Below are 27,789 nucleotides of genomic sequence, written 5' to 3'. Positions count from 1 at the left end.
TCACTGCAAAAAAGTGAAATACAACTTTCACGGTGAAAGCTCCTATGTCTTCCTATAAATTACATGTATTTAGGCCAGGCCATCAGACTGAGGATTTGGCATTCGAGCTCAAGGTGACGGCGATCACCCGAGTTCGAGTCATACAACTGAACTGTACCCTGAAAGGGAGGATTTGGCCTTTGAGCTCAAGGGGACGGCGATCACACGAGTTCGAATGTACAACTGAACTGTACTCTGAAAGGGAAATAAGAAGAAGAAAGAACAAAAGAAAATCAGCTTTAGAGTGGTATGGAGATGCCACACACAGCTAGTCTCTTCTTCTCTTTAACTCTGAGCTTCATTCTTCACTTCTGGCTACCAGCCTCTTCAGCATGGCCTTTGCAAAGAACGTATAATGGCTCGTCAGCGACGGCAATCTTTGTATTTGGGGACTCGACTGCTGATCCCGGCAACAATAATTACATAAATACTGTGATTAAGGCGAATTTTCCACCGTATGGTCGAGACTTTGCGCAGCATAGACCTACGGGACGATTCACAAATGGCAAGCTCGTCGCTGATATGCTAGGTAAAACCTCGCCAGAAAACTTCTTCTCCTTTAATTGACATGCATCAGTTCAGTTGGGTAAAGGTTTTCAATGAAAGACTGCATCAATCATCAACAACGTTGTTTCTTGCGGTGGTGGAAAACTTCGTGATTTCAACTCGGACTGTCGAGTTATTTTGCCTTGCTAGGATGCCAAGTATGGGAAAGGGGCTGGGTCGAGGTGGTAACACCCCCATACCTTGATACAATTTTTTTTTTTTAACAAAATTATCAATTGGTTCGAGGAATCCTCGAACCGCATTTTAATTTTCTTTTTTTTTTTGTTTTTTCTTTAGTAGGGGTGGTCCAAAATTATAATCCTTAGATTGATCGACTTCGAACCGCTCATTATCATTCGAAGAAAAAAAGTAATATTAACCTCGGACTGCTCTTCCCTCCACAATTCTGTTCCCACTCAAAACGAAAGAGGCATTCTCTTTCTTCCGCATCAAAAGAAAATATTTTTTCCTTCAAAATGACAGAGGAATGACCTGATGTAAACAATTTGCATAAAATACAGGCACGTTAATGGGGGGAGAACAAAAGGGGGGGTCGGAGGTTAACATTCTGGCACTGCTGTTCACCCTACCCTATCTGCTTTTCCTGGACTCGGGTTGACGAGGCAAAGGGAAATCATTTCCTAGCCCAGTCACATGGTATTCTTTGATCTGGTTTAAAGGGCATGTTCCCAAGCACTCCTTCATAGCTTGGCTTGTTTTTCATGGCAGGTTCAAAACTAAAGAATTTATGGTTAAGCAGAATATTGCTTTTTTTTCAAACTATAACGAGGGATCCGAGGTTCTCATTCTCGGACTGTTATTTTTTCAAAAAATAAGAACCGATCCAAAATTGACCTTAGACTGCTGTATTTTTCCCTACGTATATCAGGGATGTACGTAATTAACTCTTCCCTAATCCATAAAACAAAACGAGTAGGGGCCTGTTTTCCTTCTTAATTACCCAAAAAAAATATAGAACCAAACATACGGAGTTGGCCGAGTCTATACGGTTTCTAATATTAAAACCGAGTCTGTCCACGTGTGTTGGGGACCTCAGCTTGTCTTAACGCAAGTCTTTGTTTTTTCAACAACGGTTTCCTTGTTTTTATTTGTCATTTACGAAAAAGCTGTACGTCCCTCTGTCTCTCTCTCTAACATGAGGCGGTGAAATGGATGTGAGCAGCTTCTGCATTCGGGGTTAAGGAGTATATTCCAGCGTACTTAGACCCCACACTGACTGCTAAGGACTTGTTGACTGGGGTCAGCTTCGCCTCAGCAGACTCTGGTTATGACTCTCTCACAGCAGAGATAACTGTATGTTAATCTCTCTCTCTCCGTTTTTTTTTATTTTTTATTTTTTGGTAATTCTTCTCCCTCTCACACCCCACAACATCTAGTTAAGGAAAATGCAAACTCCTCATCCACGATTATTCTTCTTCGAAAAACTTTGGTGTGGCTGGGAAATTCTCGCTCTTTTTTATATTTGGGAAAATATCCTGTCAACCCACGGGCTTATAGCTGCAGTGTCAGTCAATGGTCCAAATTGAATCTAGACCGATCAGACGGTCACGACCTCATTTTATATTTGAATTTTTATTTTTTTTCTACAGATCCAAATCATTTAAAATTTGGAGTATCAATTCTTCAAAAATAGAAGAATCTAATAAAAATATAAAAAAATAATTCGTAAAATATAAATTATCCAAAATACCCTCAAAACTTTATGGAGGTATTTTGATCAATATATATTTTTCGAATTATTTTTTATATATTTTTTTTTGATGTGCCTTTATGAGAAAACTGAGCGCTTAAAATTTCAAGTGATTTGGATTTATAAAAAAAAAATAAAAATTCAAATACGAGATTGTAACCCTTAGATCAGCCCAAATTGAATCTGGATCATTGGCTTACAATGTAGCAGTCAGCCCGTGGGCTGACAGAATCCAATCCCTTTTTATTTTTCTTGAGAATGAGATCATTTACCTTTGATATAGGGTGGTCACAATTCCTTATAACCATTTGATGTGAAATTTGATAGCCTGAGTGTGTCACAAAGTTTATGAAAATTTCTTTTGAAGTTTGAGCTTAATCAATGGAATAATTGCAGCCATCCAATTTCACATCCAATGGTCAAGATTAATATGACCACTTTACATCAAAAGTAAGTGGTCTCATTCTATACTTTCCACATAAAATATATGTTTTTCCTCATCATCCAATTTAGATCAAGTGAGCCACTAACCATTTGATCTAGATCTGACACCTCAGAGTATTTTATTTTTAATTTTTTTTACAAATTATATGAATATGAAATTTGGTACGTACTATCATTTCAATGGGGTACACCTAAAAAAATATTAAAAGCAATTCTTCGATAAAACATAATGATTAAAATACATCTTAAAATTTTCAAGGGTATTTTGGTTATTTTTATTATTGAGAATATTTTTTAGACGTGTGACTTTAAGATAGGAACAGACACCCAAAATTTTGTGTCAAAATAGTTTGTAAAATAAAAATAAAAATAAAATAGTATAGAGACGTGACATTGTGATTGGGATCATCCCAGTCGTCTATTCAAAATGGATGGTTGGATAGGGGGAAGCATATAAGTTTTATACAGTAGGGGAAGCATAAAAAGCCTGCTCATTTTTCTTATTCTAGTTTTGCCACCAGTTTTATGTTGTGAATATCATACCCTTTTTGCTACCGATTTGATGTTGTGAATATCATACCCCTTTTTATTCTAGTTTTGCCACCGGTTTTATGTTGTGAATATCATACCCTTTTTGCTACCGATTTGATGTTGTGAATATCAGACCCTTTTTTCCACCGGTTTGATCTTGTGAATATTGGACCCCTTTTCAAGGTGGTCGGACTTTAAAAACATTAGATTGCCCCTTAGTATTTTTTAGCCTTGTAGCATTTTTTATATAAGTCCAATACTGCAAGCTGGAACCAATTTTTTTTTTTTTTTTTAAAGCTAGTCTGATATCCCTAAATGTATAATATATTAGGTGTGTTAAGTAAAACCTATACATAAAACTAGGGATTTTAGAGATATCCTATGTACACATAAAACAAAGAGATTATCTACAGAGACCATTTATCTTTGGGAAAAGTTTATATAAAGTTGCAACTTTAAAATGTAGAATCACATATGTGCCTCAAAAATCTATCGAAAATGTTGTTTTAATGTTGAAAAAACACTCTGATCGATCATCTTGACATTGAGATGTATGAACAAGAAAAAAAAAATTTTGAGTCCCAAAAATAGTGCATCTAGCAACACATTATCTAGACCGTCCATTTTCAAGATTTGCATATATTTATATATCTACTTAATTTTAACTATTTTTGGAATTTAAATTTCTAATTAGTTATGAAACTAGATTTTAAGATAATACTAAAAATTTTATACAACAAAATTATATGTTATGATAAAATTTTAAGGTGCGCCTTAATTGGATTGTTTAAGGTTGCAACCTTATAGAAACCACACCTTTTTATCTTTTATACATGGACGTCACAATCATTCTCACTCATTAAACGTCAAATTTGATAGCTTGGGGTGAGTCACGAAGTCGAAGATTTTTTTTTTTTTCTTAGCTCTGTGACTACCCAATGACACTTTTATAGTCACCCATTTTGAAATTTAAGGGATAAGAATGATTGTGACCAGCATATATAAAAGATAAATAGTCTCTCTATAGACAATCCCTAAAACAATTTTGTGAAGAAGGAATTTATGGCTAAATGTAAAAAAACTAAAAAATAAAAAAATAATAAAAAATAAAAAAGGAGCATAAGGGCTAATCCAATGTTGGAGAAAACAAATGAGACAAATTTTTTTTAAAAAAGAACTAAATTCAAAAGTAACTTGATTGAGGAGACATCATATTGTTGTACTTAAAAATTAAAAATAAAAATCGAGTATGGGTTGTTAAATGTGGCAATATCAGGGCCCCAAGAAACGAGTTAATAAAGAGGAAAAATAATAAAAGAAATGGTCCGCAACATTGGACCAGTGGCAATACTAAAATAAAAAAATAGTGAAGAAGGGGTGAGGTTTGTATAAGGTCATATACTATTGAAGTAAGGTGCACCGCACCTCAAAACCATGTAGAAAATGGAGTTTTGGTGCCACAAAGCCTTGCAATAATATGAAAATCTATTGTTATTCTCAATTATGACGTTTAAAGTTTCAAAAATGGTGACGATCGAACGGATCTATAAACACTTGAAAATATTGAAAATGGATCGTCCAGATAATATATTAGAAGATCCAACTATTAAGACTAGAAATCTCTTTTTTTCATGCTAATGATTATTGAGGTCGAGATGATTTGAGGGTTTTCTGGCATAAAAACAACTTTCTCTCGCGGGTTTTTTAGGTACACTTTACTCATACGGAATAAGGTTGACACCTTATAAAAACTTTTTCCGTGAAAAAGAGGGATCTGTGCATGGAATTTAACAAATTACAGACCTATGCGTAGATGTACATGATATTTCTTCTTCTTTTTTTTTTGAAAAATACAATTTTTATTTCTCTGAAATGTGGTCCTTTAGTGATGATTTACAACAAAAAATGCAGGGGGTGATCCCAGTTGATAAACAAATCGAATATTTTAAAGAATATGTGGCGAAGGTGCAAGGCCTGATAGGGAAAGGCAAGGCTCTAAAACTCATAAAGGGCGCCCTCTTTGCTTTGAGTGCCGGGACCAATGATTTTGGATCCAATTACTTTCTTCTTCCCTTGAGAAGTAAGCATTATAACACGGAGGAGTACCAGCAATTCCTTCTCAACAAGCTCCAAGGCCATCTTCAAGTAAAAAACATCTCTTTCTCTCTTACTCTTTCTCTCTCCTACTCACGTGCCTATGGTATTATTATTTTTTTAGAAAATTTATTAAAGAGATTGTATATAATTCGATTATTTAGTTTTTAGTACAAGAAGGTCATAATTGTTTATAATTATGTGATGTGAAATCGGATAGCTTGGGTATATCATGATGTTCGGAAAAAATTCTTTTTAAATTATGAGCGTAGTCAATAGAATAAATGTAGCCACCCAATTTCACATCCAATGGTCAAAAATTAATTATAACTACTTTATACCAAACGTCAATAGCATCATAGTGTACTTTTCCTCTATTATAATACTTACGAGGGTGGATTTGGATTATAATCACGTGTATTTTGAAATTTAGGTAAAATGTTAAAACGTTCATCTCGATGTTTTGATAAAAAGCACGTACACTATGATCGTTCAGAAGCATAGCATACATTTACTTTGGATGGTTCGAGTGTAATCTTGGGGTATTGTAAGAATAGACACAATTAATCATTAGCATTCTTATTAGCTTGCCTAAAAATGTAGGTACGCCCGATATTTATTGAAGCTACAATTAGGGGTCGCAATGGACTCGGGACCTGACGATTGGATACGACCCTGATCGAGGTATCAAAAATTAGACCCGATGGGTCGGGTCCAGGTCTATATGGACTTAACCCTGACCAAAACACGACTTGAATAATATTATTATTTAAATAATATTTTATATATAATATTTTAACTAATATTTAATATTTATATTTTATTTAAAAAAATATAAGTATGTATTTTTAGTTATAATATTAAAATTATATATATATATATATATAGATATTGGGTCGGGTTCGGGTCTAGTTAGGTTCGATAACTTTGGGTCCAGTTGGGTTCAAGTAGAGTATCCAGGGTGTCCTGTCCTTACATGCGCACCATCTTACAACATTTAGTAGCTACCCTTCAAACAAAAACTTGATTTTGGCTAGGGGTAGCAATGGACCCAGACCCGACCCAGGGCCCACCAGGTATACCCAACATGTATCCGGGTATGAGTCCAATATTCGAACCCGATGGGTAGGGTCTGGGTTCAAAACCTAGACCCGTACACTATACGGATCTGGATCCAGTTGGACCCGACTTGTACCTTTAAATTGTTGGAGATAAAATACTTTTAAGTCCTATTCGTTTGGATGTATTAAAGATATTATACAATAAGAACTCATGGTAATCTTTAGTTATTAATGGTCGGTGATTGTGACTTTGGTGCCATATATGGGTATATGATGGCAGAAAAAGGGCAAAAAAGAAAAAAAAAGATCACATTGATGGTGGTAGTGGATCCGACCAAACCCGGGACCCAACATGATAGACTCCAGACCCAATAGGTCGGGTCCGGCTCCAAAACTTGGACCCAAGTACTATTCGAGCATGGATCGGGATCCAACCGGAACCCAACCCATTGCCACCCCTAATTTTGACAGAGGCCTCGCAAAAGGACTTTCAGCTCAATCTCATTTGCAATACTCTCACCACAAGGACTAAGAATGTATGCAAAATAATTCCATTGTGGTTTGAAATTTGAATTAAACCAATTATTCCTATAGGCCCAAGATTCCCCAGAGAACACTAATCAAAATTTAGATTTTTTTGGAGTTTCGTGGTGGTTTGACTAGCCCCCTTTTCTAGGCTTTTTCAGGCATAACCAGAGAACATTTTCAAGGTTACATGATATATCATACGTTAGTATCCTACTACACAATCTCACCACCTTAGCCCATTCTGCAACATCAGTCAATGTTTTCTTTGAGAGCTTGCTTGTAGTTAATTGCACCTTTAAGTATTCTCCTATTTCTTTCTTTCTACTTCTACCATAAAACAGATGCTAGTAGTAACCACCACATGTTAATACCAGCCTTTCTAATGGGCAGTGGGAACCATCGTTCTAACACTTGAATAAGTAACTTGGGGGTTCTCATTGAAATTCAACCAACTGAAATGGCCAATATCTAAAATTTTCCATAATCTTAAAGAAATTAGACCACCCAGGGTTCTTATACCCATTTGGAGTAAATAACCTGTCTCAAAAGATGACCCTAACATTGTGATTATCCCCACCTCCATCTTGTCAATAAGACTTGATGCATAGCACTTCCTTTTCCAATACTGAGACTAATAGAAACAAAATTCAAACGAGATAGGAAAGTGCATTGCTCTTTACTTTTGAGAGAAGAAGGTAACCAGATAGAAAAGTGTATATTGAATTTGTTTCCATTAGAGACCCCCTCTATTCTTCTTGTAAAGTTGAGCAGCGGAATATACACACTGTTAACAAGCATAATCTGAGTGAAAATAAAAATTGTATTCCCAAATAAGTTAAAAATACAAACACACATCTTTCAATACTACAACTGACTCTGTTGTTTGATTGGACCTGGTCTAGACCATCCCTTCTTTGCTCCGATCTCTCAATATATTCAATACATGTAATGACATCATTGATTTTCTCTTGGATAGAGCCTACTTCATTTTTCTTCCAATCTGTTATCTTGAATTTTAGATTTTGTAATTTCTTCCATATCAGAGAAGGATTTTTCGTGTAACCATCCATGTTCAAAAAAGAAGGATAATAAAAAAAGTGTTAAGTATCCAAAATATTAGACACAGATGTTGTGCCGTAGTTTGTCGATATGTCGAGAAAAAACCAATGAATGCATTTATAATGCTACTCAGCTTACAACCCACAGTTTTTATTGGGTTTATGTGGCCTTCATCATGCTTTATCATAAAATCCTTTTCAGTTTCCATCAAAAACATAAAGAACATTGCATAGGAAACTACTTTCACCCAGTCAAATATTAAGCGACATTTAAGAAGGGCACCTTATGTTTGTGTGTAAAACTTCTTGGCCTTTTCCACAGGCTTTGCATGAGATGGGGGCTGAGAAAATATTGGTGATTGGACTTCCACCAGTGGGATGCTTGCCAGAGCAAATTACTCTCAATTTTGCAGATGGTTGTGTGGACTATCTGAATGGCGTGGCAGTAGACTACAATTTGAAGCTAGTGAATACACTGAGTAATCTCCAAGCAACATTACTAAGAGGCTCCAAAATCAACTATGGGAACATATATCAGCCCTTACTTGACATGATTGGAAAGCCTGAACAATTTGGTACGTATACGCTTTATTTGTACTTATTTGGCATTCTAGCAACATTCATTTGCAGAATTTAATTTTGGCCCTTTTGCAAGAAAATATAAATGAAGTAAATAACTGATGCCGATAAATCAGACTTCTTTTGTCCAATTGGAGTGATCGCCTGCTTTTTATTTTTCCACTCGAAAAAATAATACCCTTGAAATACTTCATTGTTTATGAGGGCTATGTGGACCGTTTTCTGCGTAGCGCATATGGCTTCTATTGGGGCATACTGTATATTTTCACCCTTAGAGAAATTTTTTGATCAAAGGATCCAACCGAGAATCATCCGATGATTATTTTCGAAAAGAAAACAAATAGAAATTTTGAGTCTTTAAGTACTTATGTTTCTAATAGGAATAGTCAATTACTACACATTCTTTCGCTAAACAAAGAGAAGAGCAGTGTGGCACAAGGACTTCAATCGAAGTCATCCATCGTAGTGTTAATCTTGTACTAACTTTAAATTTATGATAGTATTCGATGCATTAGTGCTAGTATGACCAGGAATCGTGTCTAACATATGTCAAAAAGTGTTAGATTTGACAACCAGAAAGTCAAACAGTGCCAAAAACAAAAGTCACAAAAGTAGTTTCATAAAACCATAGTTATATAGAATATATAAAACTTTTAAAATATAATAAATTAGAAATTTATGAAAACATACATTTATGTTCTTGCCCACTTTTGAAAATTTATTATTTATTACAAGTAGAAGGCAGAGAAATGAGTTTTTGTTGGGCAGGCACCAAAATGGGACAAGACCTCCGACCTACCCTAGTGCTCGGAAAGCGATCAGACATGATGAGTTTAGGTTGGCAACCCCCTCTTAAGACTAGCCATTTGCTGGAAATTAAGTGTTATATTGAACTTCAATCACGACCTCAGCTCTATCCCATTTAAAGCCCACGACAAACGAGGCCGAGAACTTCTTGGTTTGGATTTGAAACTTGAATTTTGGATCCTATTCAGATCTAGGTATGAATCCAAGATTTGCGTCGAACAAGTTGGATCCGGATCTGAAATTTGAATCCAAATAAAGATACGGATTGGATCTAGACACAAGGGGATCCAATCCGGATCCAACCCAATTATTCATACATTATATATTATTTTATATACATGCATATATTATATACTATATAGTATGATATTATATATTATTTTATAAATACAAAATAATATATAAAATAATTGTTTTGGATCCGATCGGGTATAAATCCAGATCCAAATCCTATGTATACTTTTTTAATTTAGATTCGGATCCGAATATTATGGATATGATCGGATCTGGATTTGAATCTAGATCCTATGTATACTTTTCGGATCCAAATTTGGATCCTGGTGGATTAAGATCCAATCCACCCACCCTTCATAACCTTAACAAAAAAGCATCAGTATGTCTCTCGACTCCCATCTTTATGAGTTTAAACCTGCACTAGCAGCCAGGCGTAGTGCAACCCCCAAGTATATGGCCCATGCTCCATACTATCTAGGAAAGTTGACTTCCTATCACTTAGAGGTGTTTTAGGAATTCGAGTATGAGCAAATATAGGGAAAAGGGCAGGAGACGTAGTGGTAGTACCCCTACATCTTAGTCACCAAATTGTGATTTTGATTCCTACTCACATTACCCCACAAACACCTCCAAAAAAGCAAGAAGATTCACATCTATGCCTCATGCCTGTGATTAACCGATCAAAGAGGTCACAACCAAGGATCACGATAAGGAAAGCCCATGGGCTTCTCAATGATTTTGTCAAGGAGACGACTTCCGTGCCAGGGATGTGGGCTCGGTTTACGCCCACCTCTGGCCCTAACCTCTCCAAATGTATACCTCCGTCTCATATTCAACAACAAAAAAGAAAAGAGTATGCCTAGGTGCAAGTCACTGAGAGCCTCAAACTGGATCACTGAGGTTTGGATAAACTTGATACGGGGTGTGTTACGGTTTGATGGAATGGAGAACCATGAACTAAATTGAGAGAGAGAGAGTTACAATTAAGATGAAGTGAAGGCTAAGGCAAAGCTTAAAAACAAATTTTGGCAGCATAGAATTGGTTTTTGAGAATGTACCCAATAACCCTACTTATAGACTTGGATTAGGGTTTAGTAATTGACCTGTTATGGGCTATTGATCATGGAGATTTATGGAGTAAAGACACGCTTAAGTCAATCCATTCAACTTATCTGTCATCAATCAAGGTCTGAGATTTACGATTTATCCTCGATGCATCAAAACCAAATTTCCCTTTAGTTTTAACTTATATGCATACTATAACTTGGTTCAATTTCCAGCTAATCCTTAAAAATATCCCTTCAATTCAAACTGCACGTGTGAGTGAGAAAAGATAAAAGAGAGAATGAGAAAGAGAGAGAGGGGCTTGCCCCTTTTGGCTTTCCCTTGGCCTTAATCTTCACTCTCTCTCCTTTCACATTCTAGAGAGAGGAATCTTCTTCATCTCTTCTCTGTTTTACTTTAAAGAGTGATTTACGTACGAAGTATGAAATTTAGGTAAAATACGAAATGTTCTACTTATTGACAGAAATTAAAAAGAATGTCGATCAACTCGTTTTTTTTATTTTCCAAAATTGTCACTCAGGCAACCCTAATTTTGATTTTTTTTAACTTTTTTTTTAGCTTTTTCGTTAGTAGGGCAGTGCCTTAAAGCTTGGAGCGCTGCCCTACTAACGAAAAAACCAAAAAAAAAAAAAAAAAAATCAAAATTGGGTTGACCGAGAGGCAATTTTAAAAAAAACTAGAAATAAATGGGTTGACTGACCTTCTTTGTAATTTCTCCTTATAAATGAAGCGTTTTGTATTTTACCAAACATTTTAAGGTCCTTACGTAAATCAATCGACTTTAAATAATCATGGTGTGCCCCCTCTCTACTCACCACGCCAACCAAAAAAAAAAGATGATATATTTGGGCAATTGGACAGTCGAACTTTTGAACCGCCCAAAAACTTTCGAATTACCAAAAATATAAAGGACATTATGTGTTTTGGTGGTTCAAAAAATCCAATTTCAAACTACCTCAACTACAAAAAAAGCATAAGAAAAACAAAAACTAAGTGTTGCACAATTCAAATGTTAGACATTCTAAATGTCCAAATATACTAGGGAACATCATAGAAGTTCTATCCTTCCCTTACCATCCCGCCGTCCAATTTTGATCAAGAGAGCCACTCATCATTTGATCTTAGATCCGACATCTCAACGTATTTTATTTTTAGTTTTTTTTTTATACAAATTGTATGAATATGAATTTGGTACGTGTCATCTTCTCATTGGGGCGCATCTATAAAAAAATATTAAAAATAATTTTTTGGTAAAATATAATGACCAAATTACCTCTTGAAACTTTCAGGGATATTTTGGTCATTTTATTTTATTAAAAATATTTTTTTATATTTTTCGCTAGTACGAGTTTAATAGAAGAATGGATATCCAAAATTTGGTCTCAAAATAGTTTATAAAAAAAATTTAAAAATAAAATAGTGTAGTGACATGACATTGTGATTGGGGCAATCTTAGCCCTCCATTCAGAATGGACGGTTGGATAAAAAGGGGGATAAAACTTTTACGTTGTAGAGGAAGCATAGAAAGCTTGCCCAATATACTAAATCCTTTTGCGTTTCGACCGTTCGAAAGACGGACTCTCGAACTTAGGGAAAATCTAAAAGAAAGCTTTCTATTCACCACGGGATATAGGGAATTTATATATACCACTCTCCCAACCATTCAATGGGAATCGATGGCTACGATATCTTTAGTAATAACATCACAAGTGAGACACTTACCGTTTGATCTAGATCTGAGATCTCATAATATTTTAGTTTTAATATTTTTAAAAAATAATATGAACATAGCATTTGATGTGTGTCATCATTTCAATGTGGTGCACTTAAAAAAATATAAAAAATATTTTCTAAAGATAAAATGACCAAACTACCTTTGAATCTTTTAGGGAAACTTGGATCATCTAATTTTATCAGGAATAATTTTTTAAGAAAATTGCAGGTTCAAGTTTATGAGAGGATTGGTCGCTCCAAATTTGCTGTAAATATCATTTCTAAAAAAATTAAAAATTAAATAGTATTTAGAGATAACACTATGATTGGAGTCATCTCAACCATCTATTCAGATTAGATGGTTGGGAAATGAGGGACGCAAGTAAAATACATAAGGATGGGGGCGTATAGTAAGCTTTTCCAAAAATAAAATGCAAAACAAAACAAAAAAAAAAGTGGGAAAAAAATGACCTCAGTGTAATCTGTCCTAAAATATATGGATCATATGATAATATCATATCTTTTTTTCGATCTACACGTAAATATTTCTAATAAGAGACGTCCTTATATCGATACATTTTGAAACAATACCTTCATCATTATTTTGTTCTAATAATACAAAGGAGATTTCTCGTTCAGCACTGTTCAATTAGAAGGTGGAAGTTCGTTGTTCTTTCTATGGAAAATTATAGGTATCTCTCTTGGCCACACTTTCTCAGCATGCCCCTCCCTAACTAAAGAAAAGATTTTTTTAAGGGTTTGTTTGGATAGGAGGAAATTAGGAATTTTAGATATTTGAAATCTAAAAAAATCTATAGACTTTCAATATCAAAGATTTTTGTTATGGATTCTTCAAATCTCTTGTTTGGATAAACTATACAAAATTTATAGATTCCTTGCAATCATTTCCATATCCATTGTTTGGTAACAAAACTTGATACAATTTCTATCTAAAACTCTTAGATATTTGAAATCTAAAAAAATCTATAAACTTTCAATATCAAGGATTTTTATTATGGATTCCTCAAATCTCTTATTTGGATAAACTATACAAAATTTATAGATTCCTTGCAATCACTTCCATATCCATTGTTTGGTAACAAAACTTGATACAATTTCTCTCTCTAAAATTTTTATATATTTTCTATCTCTAAAATTCAAATTTTGGGGTAGTGTATCTATAAAACTTTTGAGATAGTTTCTCTCTCTAAAATTTAATATATTTTCTATCCAAAATTTAAAATTTGAAATTGTCTATCTAAAAAGTTTGAGATAATTTCTCTCTAAAATTTTTAGGTGCTTTACTCTCTCTAAAATTTAATATAGTTTCTCTTTATAAAATTTTAAGATACTCTCTCTCTCTCTAAAAGTTAAAACTTGAGATAGTTCCCCTCTTCAATAATTTTGAGATGGTTTCTCTCTCTAAATGTTTTTAAGTAGTTTCACTTTCTAAAATATGATATAGTTGTTCTTTCAAATTTTAAGATACTTTCTCTTTCTAAAAGCTAAAATTTATGATAATTTCTCTCTAAATTTTTTTGCAAGAGTTTTTTTTTCTAAAAGATTTTATGTGCTTTCTCTTTCTAAAATTTGATATAGTTACTCTCTTAAATTTTAATATGCTTTCTCTCTCTAAAACTTCAAGTTTGAGATAATTTCTCTATCTAAAATTTTGAAATAGTTTCTCTCTTTAAAAGTAGATATAGTGTCTTTCTAAAATTTGATGTACTTTCTCTTTGTAAAGTTTAAAATTTGAGATACTTTCTCTCTCTAATACTTAAATTTTGAGATAGTTTCTCTCTCTAAAAAATTCATGTACTTTCACTATTTAAAATTTGATATATAGTTTATCTCTCCAAAATTTTAAAATACTTTCTGTCTCTAAAACAAAAATTTTGTGATAGTTTCTCTCTACAAAAATTTTGCGATAGTTTCTATTTCTAAAAAATTTTAGCTAGTTTCTCTCCCTAAAATTTGATATAATTTTTGTCTTTAAATTTTAATATATTTTCTCTCTCTAAAATTCCAAATTCGAGATAGTTTCTCTCTCTAAAAAAAGAGATATTTCTCTCTCTAAATTTTTTTAGCAGTTTCTCTTTCTAGAATTATAATAATTTATCTCTAAAAGTTTAATAATACTTTCTCTCTTCGCAATTTTAAGAATACTTTCTCTCTAAAACTTAATATTTGATATAGTTTCTCTCTCGAAAAATTATCATGTACTTTTTTTCTCTAAAATATGATAGCTTCTCTCTAAAACTTAAAATTTGAGATAATTTCTCTCTCTAAAATTTTGAGATAGTTTATCTCTCTAAATAAATTAATACTTTCTCTCTCTAAAATTTTAATATACTTTTTCTCTCTAAAAGTTAAATTTTGAGATAGTTTCTCTCTCTAAATATTTTAGATAAATCATCGCTCTAAAAAATTGGTACTTTTTCTCTCTAAAATTTTAACATATTTTCTCTCTCTAGAAGTTAAAATTTGATATAGGTTCTCCCTCTAAAATTTTGAGATAGTTCATCTCTCTAAAAAAAATTTGGTATTTTCTCTCTCTAAAATTTTAGCATACTTTATCTTTCTAAAATTTTAACATACTTTTTTTCATCTAAAATTTGAACATATTTTCTCTCTCTAAAAGTTAATATTTGAAATAATTTATCTCTCTAAAAATTTTGAGATAGTTTCTCCGTTTAAAAAATTTAGGTAATTTCTCTCTCTAAAATTTTCATACCTATGAATTGCTCCCTATGCTTCGGGTCATGGGAGCCAATGAGTGAAATCCATAGGCATTGAAAATGCAAAAAAACAGGTTTTGGTGGGGAAATGAAATCATGGAAAAATATGTCTTATTTCCATGATTTTGATTTTCCTGATTTTAAGTATTTTAGTCATTAAGCAATCCAAACAGTAGAATTTGGCAAAATCCAAGATATTAGGAATCCATGCCTTAAAATCCATATACCCAAATAGGCCCTAAGGGAAAATTGTTTCATACGGGCTGGACCATATTTCTACATATGCGGTCCAGAGAGTGTAAAGCATCCATCTTAAAGATGAATGCAAGTAGGTGTTCCATCTAAAAACAATGGCCCAAATGTTTTCTTACTAGAATTATTATTTCTACCTTTTAAAACTTATTTATTTTTTCATATTCATGATCTCCATCTTAGAGATTATGTCTTTAAAAATTAAGTCCTTAAATCTATCTCAAAAATATATTTATTAAGAAGCCCGCATTTCTATATATGCGGGCTTGGCTACATAGAAACCCGGGTCCTTCTATGAGAGCGTTTATCATTGAAACAAGGATGTTACAATTAGTTATAATCATCCATGTCACAAAGTTCAAAAAAAATTTCTTTTAAACTTTGAGCATAGGAAATGGAATAAATATAACCACCCAATTGGACATCCAATGGTTAATATTAATTGTGACATACTTGTATCAAAGATAAATAGTCTCATTGTATATTTTTCCTTAAAAAATAGCTCTTTCCGAACAAACATACCCTTGTATTTAAGATAGGTTCTCTCTCTTGAAATTTTGAATTCAAAATTATAGAGAGAAAAACTATGGCAAAATTTTTATTGAGTGAAACTATCACTAATTTCAAATTTTTAGAGTAGTTTCTCAAATTTTAAATTTTTAGAGAGAAAACTGTCTCAAAGTTTTTATAGAGAGAAACTATGTCAATTTTAAACTTTAAAGAGAGAAATCATATCAAATTTCAAGTTATTTATTTATCAGTGTGGTTTGTATAGAGCCTAAGCTCTAAGGAATCAAATTGGAGCTACCTTCAAATAGTAATGAGAAATGTGGTTTCAATACTAGAAATCTTTGTGATAGCCTTAAAATATATTTTCGCCTTTATTTTTAAAGTTTAAAGCTTCAAAAATAGTGTAGATCAACATATCTATGAAATCTTGAAAATTTACAGTCCAAAAATGTATTACAAAATATATCATTTCCAAAACTTGAAATCCATTTTTTTTTTCTTATGTCCACGCATCTTGATGTCAAGATGATCAATTTGAAGATATTTGGCCATCAAAACAACCTCTTCTAGTGAAATTTTTGATGTAGGCTCTAATTTGATTGTTTAGAGCCTCGGCTCTATGTAAACTTTTCTCTTTATTTATTGTCCCTTTAAATAATAGTTTCTCTCTAAAGATTTTGAGATAGTTTCCCTCACCAAAACTTGAAATTTGAGATAATTCCTCTCTCTATGAAACCGGAGATAAATTCTTTACCTAGAAATTCAAAATTTGAAATAGTTTCTCTATCTAAAAATTTTGAGATAGTTTTTCTCTCTAAAATTTCAAATTTTAGCTTTTAAGATTGAGAGAAACCATCTTAAATACATGGTGTATTTTCATCCTGAAAAGGCTATTTTTTTTATTACGGGTTGGATGCAAAAATAAAAGCCAATAGGGTTAGCAACTGGTTGACAAAGTATTGGAGTGAGACATGCCTAAAAAGTACGTTCCTGTGGGTATATCATTGATAACCTAATGGTTCTGATTTTGTCATAAACATTTTACCATGCAGATCAATGACATGTACCTTACATGTACAGATATGTTAATAAATGAAATACTACATTTTCAGGCTTTGAGGAGGTTAGAAGGGGTTGTTGTGGAACGGGGTTCATAGAAGCAAGCTTTTTGTGTAATGCTAAGTCTCCCATGTGCCCCGATGCATCCAAATACGTTTTTTGGGACGCCGTCCACCCAACACAACAGGCCTATCAAATCATTGCGGACTCTTTGGCTCCAGCAGTTTCAAGCATTTTGGATTAGGGATTGTATACGATGAGAGCATTTGTCTTTCTTGCAAGGAGATCCTAATCACCCGATTTGAAATCTCAAAGACATGAATAATTGTGACCCTCTGTGCTAAAATAAATAAAATATCTAAGAAGGCCAGAAGATGTTAGGATCTTTGTTATCTAAGAAGGCCATAAGATGTTGGGATCTTTGTTGATATTCTTCACAAATATGACTTGCATTGTTAGCATTGTGAAATATTGCCCCTATCCAGTGTAATGAAATCTCCTTGAAAGTTCCCAATGTGAACTCTATAAATAAGGAGCCTTTATTATGTTACTTTATTTATGCAAAGGAGCGTCTAAGCATATTGACATGTGACAGCAGAGATCTTCACAAAATTAATAATTTGTTGGGTTTATGTGGCCTTTAAAGGCTTTATGAGTGCTTGTAAAATAAAATGATATAATGAAACATGAACTCAGTGGATGTGTGGTCCCTCGTGGACCATACTAAACAAATGATACCGGACTGTGTTTGACGATCTAGGCCAGTCGGTTGAGAAAAACTCATGTTACCTGGGCATAAAGAACAAACCGAGAAGGGTTCTAATAGGTTAGCCCTTGATGAGGTCGGAGAATATGCCCGGATGAGTGAGCCGAGAGACTGTGTGACCCTTGTGTGTGATGATGGCCTTCAGAGACGGCGGCCAAAGCCTCATCCATGTGCCATTACATGGCATGCATATTGACAGATCGTTCGAGAAAGCCAGAAATCCACCTTTTAGGTTGAAGCGTATGCATGTGCAACAGACACCCTTATGCACCATAGGAGCTGTGGTCGCATCAAGTCTAGGTGACGTTGACTCGTCTCTAGGGGAGAACCTGAAATCCACAAACTGATATTGCGACCCCTTGGCTCATCGGTCGGACTTTAGTGATCTGCTAATGAGCCATTGCTTGGACTGTAAACATTGGTCGGTCTGAGAAAGCAAGTGTGGTCTGTAGTCCACAGTTGAAGGTGGAGTGCCCCATGATTGTTGATTCCTAAACCATATGGATCATTTTCCCATCAAATTAATTTAATTGTGTTTGTTTTATTATGAAAATTATTTTAGGATTATTATTTGAATTTTTATGAATCTCTGGATATTTTATTTATAATTTTTGGATTTATAAAATTAAAGATAGTGATTTTCCAATTGCTTAAATATTCAAATAATATTCTAAAATATTTTTATTAATTTTAAATATATAAAAATATCATGGGGGCCCATTGTGCACATGGGCCCACCATATTTCTAGAAGGTGGGGCCCATGAGTGTCTCCCTAAGGTGGCACACCCCACCCTTATTCTCTTTCTTATTTTTTGGTGATATGGCATGTGGCCATATGGTTGGAAGATATTGTCTTGATATATCTTTGAAAGATTTTGTGGAAGATTGAGTAGACTTGTGTTATTTTATGGTATGCACAACATTTGATTAGATTTAATTTATTTCATTTCTATTGATGGGAAAATGGTTTAGAAAAGGGGGATAATAGTTCATGCACCTTCCATAATATTGATGGCCCATCTATGGAATGGATGGCTCAAATCTCTCACACCACAAGTTATCCAAGATCAATGGTTCATATTCAATCTCACAAGAAGATGCAAGCCAAGGAAAACCCTAAAAAACCCTAATCTTATTTAAAGCTTATAAAAAGGGATTGTCTACCCAAAAATATATCTCTTGTACCTAATTCCCATATTTCTCTCTCTTATCCTACAAAAGAGCACACCCCACTTAGAATTTTTTTCTCTCTCTTAAGAAAAGCTTCTCTCTCTCATGAATGCCAAAAGGGACACGCACAACTCTCTCATCTTTGATCTCTCTCTCCCACATTGTGAAAGAACCAAATGGTTTAGGTTATGGAGTTCTTCTCTCTCTTATCTCTCAACTATGGATTTATGGCTAGGGGTTTTAGGGTTTAGCAAAAAGATAATTCATCTCTCTCAAACTAAGTTGCTAAGAGAATTCAAATAGGGTTTGAGTTTGCGATAAAAAGGGGTTCATGTCTTATTGGTATGGCATGGCCTAAACTTGCTTTCCAGATTGAGATTAAAGGTTAATCATTGATCCTGCGCCATCAGATGCTGGTGACTCGGTGTGAGCCCGGTTGAGGTAATCTCCGACACTTTTCCTTTTGTTTCTTACAATCTTATCTTTTATTCTCAAGCATAGTGCATAGTTGTTTCAATGGCATCAAGTTGTTAAAATTTTGGTTTTATTGTTATGTTGATTTTATTTTGAAATTTATTTTATTGTAATAAAGACCACCTGTAAGTTATCTTTTGTCAAAAGAAAAGAGTGAAGAAAAAAAAGAGAAAAAAGTATCCCCCAGTAAAAGATCCTATAGGTTTTTCTTTCAGTGGTATCAGAGTTATTGATATTTGATGTCATTAATTATCTTTTCTCTTTATTGAGTTTAGATGAAGCTTGAGAATGAGATATAAGAAAGCTAATGACCTTTGTAGTCAAGAAATACACCCATGGTTAAGAATTATTAAAATACTCCAACACCGAAAAAGCACTCTGCATAATGAGTATTCTGGGCTATTTTTGAGTAGTGATATGAATAAGATAATAAAGTATCTTTCTATTACATATTTCAGTGATATTTTGTGTCTTTAAGCGTAAGATCTACCTGAAAAATTTCATTGGGAGATCCTAAGGGAATTGAGAGTTATGGAATCATCAATGAAAGGTATCAGTTTTGACCCTGCAAAATCTAAGAACTATCCATTGAGGTCCGTGATTTTTCCCACCAATTAATGATTTTATTTCTTGCTGAAATTTTACATTAACTCACAAAATTGAGTCTACTTTCAAGCAAAAAATGTTTCATCAAGAAATTCCTTGTGGTTTGAAAGATATGATCAATTTATTGAAAGGATGATCAATTTATTGAAGGGTGGCAAGTGCTGTTTTTTGCAACGAAAACTATTTCCATGCCTTGTGATTTGATTTTGAGTCTAGTTTTCAACACTAAAGATTTCAGGAAGAAATTCTTTGAGAATTGAGAGCAACAATTTTTTATTGAGAGGTGCTCATTCTAATTTTCTACTGAAAAAATTGCATTGTGACCTAAATGTCACTGAAACGAAGACTCACTATATGGTATGATTTAGGGATGGAACTAAGCATTATTTTATATTTTTAAGTCTATTTGAATACTCAAAAGGATACGGAGATAAACTTTTTATGAGTTGACAGCTATCATATTTTTATCATGGAATGCTCATGTTCTATGCTGCAGTAAATTAAAAGATGTGGCATGTTAAGGTACATCCTTGAATTCCCAATTATAGAAACCTTTAAGACACACTTTAAAAGGTTTTATAGTATGCCATGAGTATGATTTATTATAGTACAACTTCAGAGAGATGTAATATAGAGTTGGCAAGATAAAACGCACTATGTGAAGAGTATTTGATCTGGAGAAACCAGAAAGAAGAAGAAACACAATACCTATAAAAGCATCTTGGTTTCTTCGAAATGAATGGATATATAGAGAGACTTGGTGGTAGCATAGAAACACAAAAGATTAGTTGAAGAATTGAAATTATGATATTTGATATAATGGGATGAAGAAGAGATTTTCTTCATGGTGTAAGACAAGAGAATCCAATTGCCGAAGTAATGGACACTTCGTGACATGTGAAACCGATAACCAATATATTCTCCATCAGTTGTGTACACTTTCAAGATCACAAAAGCTTGTCAAACAAGTAAAAGCGATGAATCAAGAAAGCGCAGGTAGTACACTACATGGTTTTGAGGTATGAAATCTATCCCACATTATATGGTAAGGTCATATAGGAAAAAAAGATTCAATAACTTTGTTTAATATGCTTTGGTTATATTTTGGCTAATTGTTTTATGAATATGTATGTAGTGTATGGACATTAAGTGATAAGTACTAACAAATTTGAAAGAGCCGGTTTTGAATACCTTATATTTTTGTGTCTCCTTGTGCTTGAGTATGAACTACTTAAGTTAGTGATACACATGGAGATGTAATTTGATCAAGGGCTTTGAGCCCTAAGGATGAAACACGAGAGATGGGTGTAGCTCATTCAAATATGTAAGTACAAAGGGAGTGTTCTGGTGGAACTCGGTCTTGGTGACCATCCTCTCAATAATGTCTATAATATGATGTGTTGCATGTGATGATGATCCCTTAATAAATTCTCCGTAATTGCCAAAAATAAAGTATTTTGTCAAGGCTTTAATAGACATTATTTAGTCATGCTTTATTTTGGATAAAATTATAAGTTGATATATATAATTTGTTTTTGTGGCTATGAACTTGACTTGGTAGGAAATTAACGGTGAATGCGATAAAATGATTTATGAAGGCTAAGCATGTATTTTAAATTTATATTGACTTGATATATCTTTGAAAGATTTTGTAGAAAGATTGGGTAGACTTGTGCTATTTTATGGTATGTACAATATTTTGATTAGATTTAATTTATTTAATTTCTATTTATGAGAAAATGGTTTAGAAAATGGGGATAATGAATTCATACACCTTCCATAATGTTGATGGCCCATCTATGGAATGGATGGCTCAAATCTCTCACTCCACAAGTCACCCAAGATCAAAGATTCATATTCAATCTCACAAGAAGAGGCAAGCCAAAGAAAACCCTAAGAAACTCTAATCTTATTCAAAGCTTATAAAAAGGGATAGTCTCTACCCAAAAATCTCTACACCTTATCTCTTGTACCGAATTCTCATCTTTTTCTCTCATATCCCACAAAGGGGCATGCCTTACTTAGAATTTCTTTTTCTCTTTTAAAAAAAGCTTCCCTCTCTCATGAAAGCCAAAGGGGGCACGCACCACTCTCTCATCTTTGATCTCTCTCTCCCACATTGTGAAAGAACTTAAGGATTAGGTTATGAAGTTCTTATCTCTCGACTATGGATTTATGGCTAGGGGTTTTAAGATTTAGCAAAAAGATAATTCATCTATCTCAAACTAGGTTGCTAAGATAATTCACTTAGGGTTTGAGTTTGTGATAAAAGTTATTCTATTGATATGGCTAGGCCTAAACTTGTTTTCTCGATTGAGAATGAAGGTTGATCATTGATCCCTTGCCATCGAATGGTGGTGAATTAGTGTGGGGTGTAATAAGCCCAGTTGAGGTAATCTCCGGCACTCTTTCTTTTGTTTCTTGCAATCTTATCTTTTATTCTCAAGCATAGTGCATAGTTGTTTCAATAGCATCAAGTTGTTAAAATCTTGGTTTTATTATTATGTTGATTTTATTTTGAAATTTATCTTATTGTAATAAAGATCACCTGTAAATTATTTTTTGCCAAATAAAAAGGGTGAAGAAAAAAATAAAAAATAATACTCTCCGATAAAAGATCACATAAGTATTTCTTTTATAATTTTGGGATATCCCCTTCATGAGAGACCCTTATGGCAATTTGACATAAGGAGGAGGATTTGGGAGTTATTTCCATGAAGTTATGACCCTACTATCCCAAGAAATTATGAAACAACAATTAAGTGGAACGGGTTAAACTTAACCCTAATTAAACCCATAAATATATGTTATGCCCTCAGTTGACGAGAGATTGTAGAAAAAGAGACCCGATTGTGAGAGCCGCCACATAGAGAGAAGGAAACCAATAGAGGGAAACAAGAGAGAGATGTGATCCAATAGAGAAGGAGAACCTATCGAAGATAGAAACTCTGGAGATTGAATCTCATTAGAAAAGGGTGACTTGTTCCATCAAATCCTTCTAACTTTTATGTTTGGATGAAAATTCTATAAAGCGTAGGCTTTATGAAAACAAAAAGTATTTCACTAACATAAATCCCTGTCCAAAAAGTACTTCACTATCATAAATCTCCATGACGACTCTAAAATCAATTTCTGACGTGGATAAAAAATTTTGACACTAAAAAAATATTCAAATCTTGTGGATCTATAAACTTTTATTTTTAGGGCGAAATAGACGGTATAGATAACTTGTTATAATATACGTTATTTTTTAGAGCTTGAAATCCTAATTTTTTTTCATAACTATAATGTTCAAGCCAAGATGATCGATGTAAAGGTTTTCAACGCTTGAATTACAATTTTATATGGGTTATGAGCATAGTTAGCAAGTCGGGGACTATCAATAATTCGGCTCACCATAAAATCGGAAATAAATCATTTTTATTTTAAAAAGTCTGATGAAAAAATCGAGTAAAAAATACAGATCAGGAAAAATACTTCATGTAAAGATATCGCAAATATATCAGACCAAGCTCAACAAATCGGAGTCAAAAAATCGGTTAAGTTTAAAAATATTAGAAATTTTAAAATACACCTATTTAGTAGGTATAAAAAAAAAATACCCCATATGAATACACCATGATAAATACACTATATGGATACACCATGATATATGGGAAAGGTTTCTATACTTCCACTACAGCCATCTAGCCATCCAATTTTGATCTAGAGAGCCCCTCACCTTTTGATCTTAGATCTGACATCTCAAAATATTTTATTTTTAAATTTTTTATAAAATTGTATGAATATGAAATTTGGTATGTGACATACTCTCATTAAGACGCACCTACAAAAAATATTAAAAATAATTTTTTGATAACATATAATGACCAAAATACCTCTTGAAACTTTTAGGGGTATTTTTGTTATTTTATTTATTGAAAATATTTTTTTTATATTTTTCGCTAGTGCGAGTTTAATAGAGGATTAGACATACAAAATTTGGTATCAAAATAGTTTATAGAAAAAACATTAAAAATAAAATTGTGTAGAGACATGACATTGTGATTGAGACAATCTTAGCCCTCCATTCAGAATGGATGGTTGGATAAGGGGAAGTGTATAAGTCATTTTGTAGGAGAAGCATAGAAAGTTTGCCCAAAAGGTTTCTATACCTCCCCTACAGCATAGAAGATCTATGCTTCCCTCACCATCCAGCCGTCCACTTTTGATCCAGAGAGCCACTCACCATTTGATCTTAGATCCGACGTCTCAAAGTATTTTATTTTTAATTTTTTTATAAAAATTTTATGAATATGAAATTTTTTACTGCCATATTCTCATTAGGGAGCACCTACAAAAAATATTAAAAATAATTTTTTGATAAAATATAATGACCAAAATAACCCTTGAAAATTTTAAGGGTATTTTTGTCATTTTATTTTAATAAAAATATTTTTTTATATATTTTTCGCTAGTGAAAGTTTAATAGAGGATTCGACCTACAAAATTTAGTGTCAAAATATTTATAGAAAAAACATTAAAAATAAAATGGTGTAGAGACGTGACATTGTGATTGAAATAATATTAGCCCTCCATTCAAAATGGATGGTTGGATAAGGGGAAGAAGTACATAAGTTTTGTGTTGTATGGGAAGCATAGAAAGTTTGCCCGAAAGGTTTTTATACTTCCCCTACCATATAGAAGATCTATACTTCCCCTACCATCCGGCCGTCCAATTTTGATTCAGAGACTGTTTGATCATAGATTTGATGTCTCAAAGTATTTAATTTTTAATTTTTATTTATAAAAATATGATGATAAGAAAATTGGTACGTGCCATATTCTCGTTAGGGCGCACCTACAAAAAAATATTAAAAATAAATTTTCGATAAAATATGATGACCAAACTATCGCTTGAAACTTTCAGGGGTATTTTTGTGATTTTATTTTATAGAAAATATTTTTTTTTATATTTTTTGCTAGTACGAGTTTCATAGAGGATTGGTTGTACAAATTTTGGTATTACAATAGTTCATAAAAAAACATTAAAAATAAAATGGTATAGAGACATGACATTGTGATCGGGACCATCTTAGCCTTCCATTCAGAATGGACAGTTGGATAAGGGGAAGTAAATAAGCTTTGTGTTGTAAGGAAAGTATAGAAATCTTGTCTGCTTTTAGGGAAAGGTTTCTTCCCTTACAGCATAGAAGATGTATGCTTCCCCTACCATCCAGCCATCCAATTTCGATCCAGAGAACCACTCACCGTTTGATCTTAGAACGTCTCAAAGTATTCTATTTTTAAATTTTTTTATAAATATTTTATGAATAAGAAATTTGGTGTGTACCATATTCTCATTATGGCGTACCTACAAAAAATATTAAAAATAATTTTTTGATAAAATACAATGATCAAAATACCCCTTGAAATTTTCAGGGGTATTTTTATCATTTTATTTTATTGGAAATATGTTTTTTATATTTTTTGCTAGTGTGAGTTTAATAGAGGATTGGACGTACAAAATTTGGTGTCAAAATAGTTTATAGCAAAAATAGTAAAAATAAAATGGACATTGTGATTAGGACAATCTTAGCCCTCCATTCAGAATGGATGGTTGGATAAAGGGACATGTATAAGTTTTGTGTTGTAGGGGAAGCATAAAAAGCTTGCCCATTTTTAGGGATTCCCCTACAGCATAGAAGATCTATGCTTCCCCTACCATCCAGCCAGCCGTCTAATTTTAATCTAGAGAGCCACTCACCATTTGATCTTAGATCCGACGTCTCAAAGTATTTTATTTTAACTTTATTATAAAAAATGTATGAATATGAAATTTGGTACGTGCCATATTCTCATTAAGGCACACCTACAAAAAATATTAAAAATAATTTTTGATAAAATGTAATGACCAAAATACCCCTTGAAACTTTCAGAGGTATTTTTGTTATTTTATTTTGGTCAAAATATTTTTTATATATTTTTTGCTAGTGTGAGTTTAATAGAGGATTGGACTTACAAAATTTTCAAAATAGTTTATAGAAAAAACATTAAAAATAAAATGGATTAGAGCCGTGACATTGTGATTGGGACAATCTTAACCCTCCATTCAAAATGGACGGTTGGATAAGGGGAAGTATATAAGTTTTGTATTGTAGGAGAAACATAGACCATGATTTTATTAGAATCCTTTCATTGTATCTGTGAAGCCAAATCACAAATGTGGGCTTTAGGTTTCTTTTGTTTATATTTTCTATTGACTTTTCTTCTTTTAGGCCATGGATTAGTTATTTGATCCAAGGGTTGGGGTGTGCTGAGAGAAAAAGGAAGAAGTGAAAGAGAACTCACGATGGGTTTTTCTGCCTTGTTTCTCTTCGCAGATTTTTAGTGAGAGAAAGTGATAGAAGAGGGAGTTTTGTTGGTTGGCCCTATCTCAGAGAGAGAAAGTGCATATTTGGTGTGTATTTGTACCCTATTTGTTGTCATATTTCTACAGAAGTAAAACTGTTGTAACTTGAAGCTTTGGATATCATTCTCTTATAATCTCCATTGAACTAGTAAGTAAAGCCTCACACCATTCTTTTGTAGATGTAGGACACGATTTGTAGATGAACCACATTAAATCTTTGTCTCATATGGTATTATTGTTGTTGTATTTTCAATCTATGTGATTACTTTGATGCCATATTCTTTTTATTACTTGTTTATGTAATATTGGATGCACAATAAATGTTAATGTAACACACCACTATTGTATTTTCACCACCATTGATCACAATATATTTTACCATGTACCTTACTCATTTTCAAGCTTTGAAGAGATTAGAAGAGATTGCTCTAGAACGGGATTGATAGAAACAGCGATTTTATGTAATGCTAAATCTCCCGTATGTGCCGGCGCATCCAAATATGTTTTTTGGGACTCCTTCCACCCAACACAACAGGGATATCAGCTGCTGAAACTATTTGGCACCAATAGTTTCAAGTTTATTGGGCTAGGGACTATACTATGAGACCATTTATCTTTCTTGCAAAGAGCTTGTACCCGACTTAAATTACAAAAGACAGGAGTGATCTGCGAGCCCTTGTGCTAAAGGTACATGGTTGCTTTATATACTTTTTCCTAAATAAAATCTCTAAGTAGAGCAGAAGATTGTGGGTTCTTTGTTGATATTCTTAACAAATTAGCGTGATGAAATAATAAGTGTTTGAATAGTTAGCTTGCTGAAATATTGCCCTTATCCAGTGTAATAAAATATCCTTGAGTGTGAACTCGATAAATGAGGAGCCTTTATGTTACTTTATGCAAAGGAGAATCTAAGCATATTGGCATGCGACACGAGAAATTTTCTCAATACTTAGAATGCTAGGGTATCCCATTCATGAGGAGGGACCTTAATGGCAATTTGGTAAAAGAAGGACTAGCATTATTTCATGTAGGATAAGACCCCAGAAGTTTGCATCCTTTTTCGTCCCTGATACGTCTTTATTAGACAAAAAAGTTGTACCTTTTGGGGGAATAGGCCAAGAAATTTACAAACTCATTTTCACTAACTTTATTCAACCAACCATCACTTATGAGAGTAATGTCTGTTCTTAGCCAACTCTGTTTATATTCTTCAATCTACTTTCTAACTTCCTCCACCTCTACATCCAATATTGGCCCATTGAGCTCATATGCCGTCGGGGGTTCTACCCCAGGCTCAGCTCTCTAGATTGCGTTGAACATAAGTAGAAAATATGGGCTATTGGCTGCATCAAAGGGGATCCCTTTATCGTAGAACTATTTACCAACATATCTGCCCAACATGTTTTTCGTAC

The 27,789-nt window shown here is 33.3% G+C and overlaps 1 protein-coding gene across 7 annotated transcripts; it reads left to right on the top strand.

Moving 5' to 3' along the window:
* The first annotated feature begins 84 nt into the window (after positions 1-84).
* On the top strand, positions 85-27,116 carry LOC18442250 (GDSL-like Lipase/Acylhydrolase superfamily protein). Of its 7 annotated transcripts, none has more exons than XR_016056372.1 (6): positions 85-568; positions 1,769-1,899; positions 5,183-5,416; positions 8,335-8,587; positions 19,278-19,347; positions 26,780-27,116. XR_016056372.1 is itself a non-coding variant. In XM_088868044.1 (5 exons), exons 1-5 carry the CDS (start codon positions 289-291, stop codon positions 26,818-26,820), a joined length of 939 nt encoding a protein of 312 aa, XP_088724170.1. In that variant the 5' UTR covers positions 85-288; the 3' UTR covers positions 26,821-27,116. The 7 variants fall into 7 exon arrangements, 5 of the variants coding, with proteins under 5 accessions (XP_088724170.1, XP_020527777.1, XP_088724181.1 ...); XR_002282246.2 differs by having other exon boundaries at positions 26,349-27,116; XM_088868044.1 differs by lacking the exon at positions 19,278-19,347.
* The last annotated feature ends 673 nt before the right edge of the window (positions 27,117-27,789 follow it).

Source organism: Amborella trichopoda, chromosome 1 (assembly GCF_054954075.1).
Source record: "Amborella trichopoda isolate Santa Cruz 75 chromosome 1, AtrichopodaSantaCruz75HAP2 v2.0, whole genome shotgun sequence".
In the NCBI taxonomy this organism is placed as follows: domain Eukaryota; kingdom Viridiplantae; phylum Streptophyta; class Magnoliopsida; order Amborellales; family Amborellaceae; genus Amborella; species Amborella trichopoda.
Note: the sequence above shows the minus strand (reverse complement) of the source record. Positions and strands in the feature narration are given on the sequence as shown.

Excerpts from the sequence above, each read along its gene's own strand:
- LOC18442250 (XM_011627979.3), top strand. The coding sequence starts at position 289 with ATGGAGATGCCACACACAGCTAGTCTCTTCTTCTCTTTAACTCTGAGC. Across the intron at positions 1,900-5,182 it reads CTCTCACAGCAGAGATAACT|GGGGTGATCCCAGTTGATAA; the intron begins GTATGTTAATCT and ends CAAAAAATGCAG. Across the intron at positions 8,588-17,022 it reads TGGAAAGCCTGAACAATTTG|GCTTTGAGGAGGTTAGAAGG; the intron begins GTACGTATACGC and ends CTACATTTTCAG.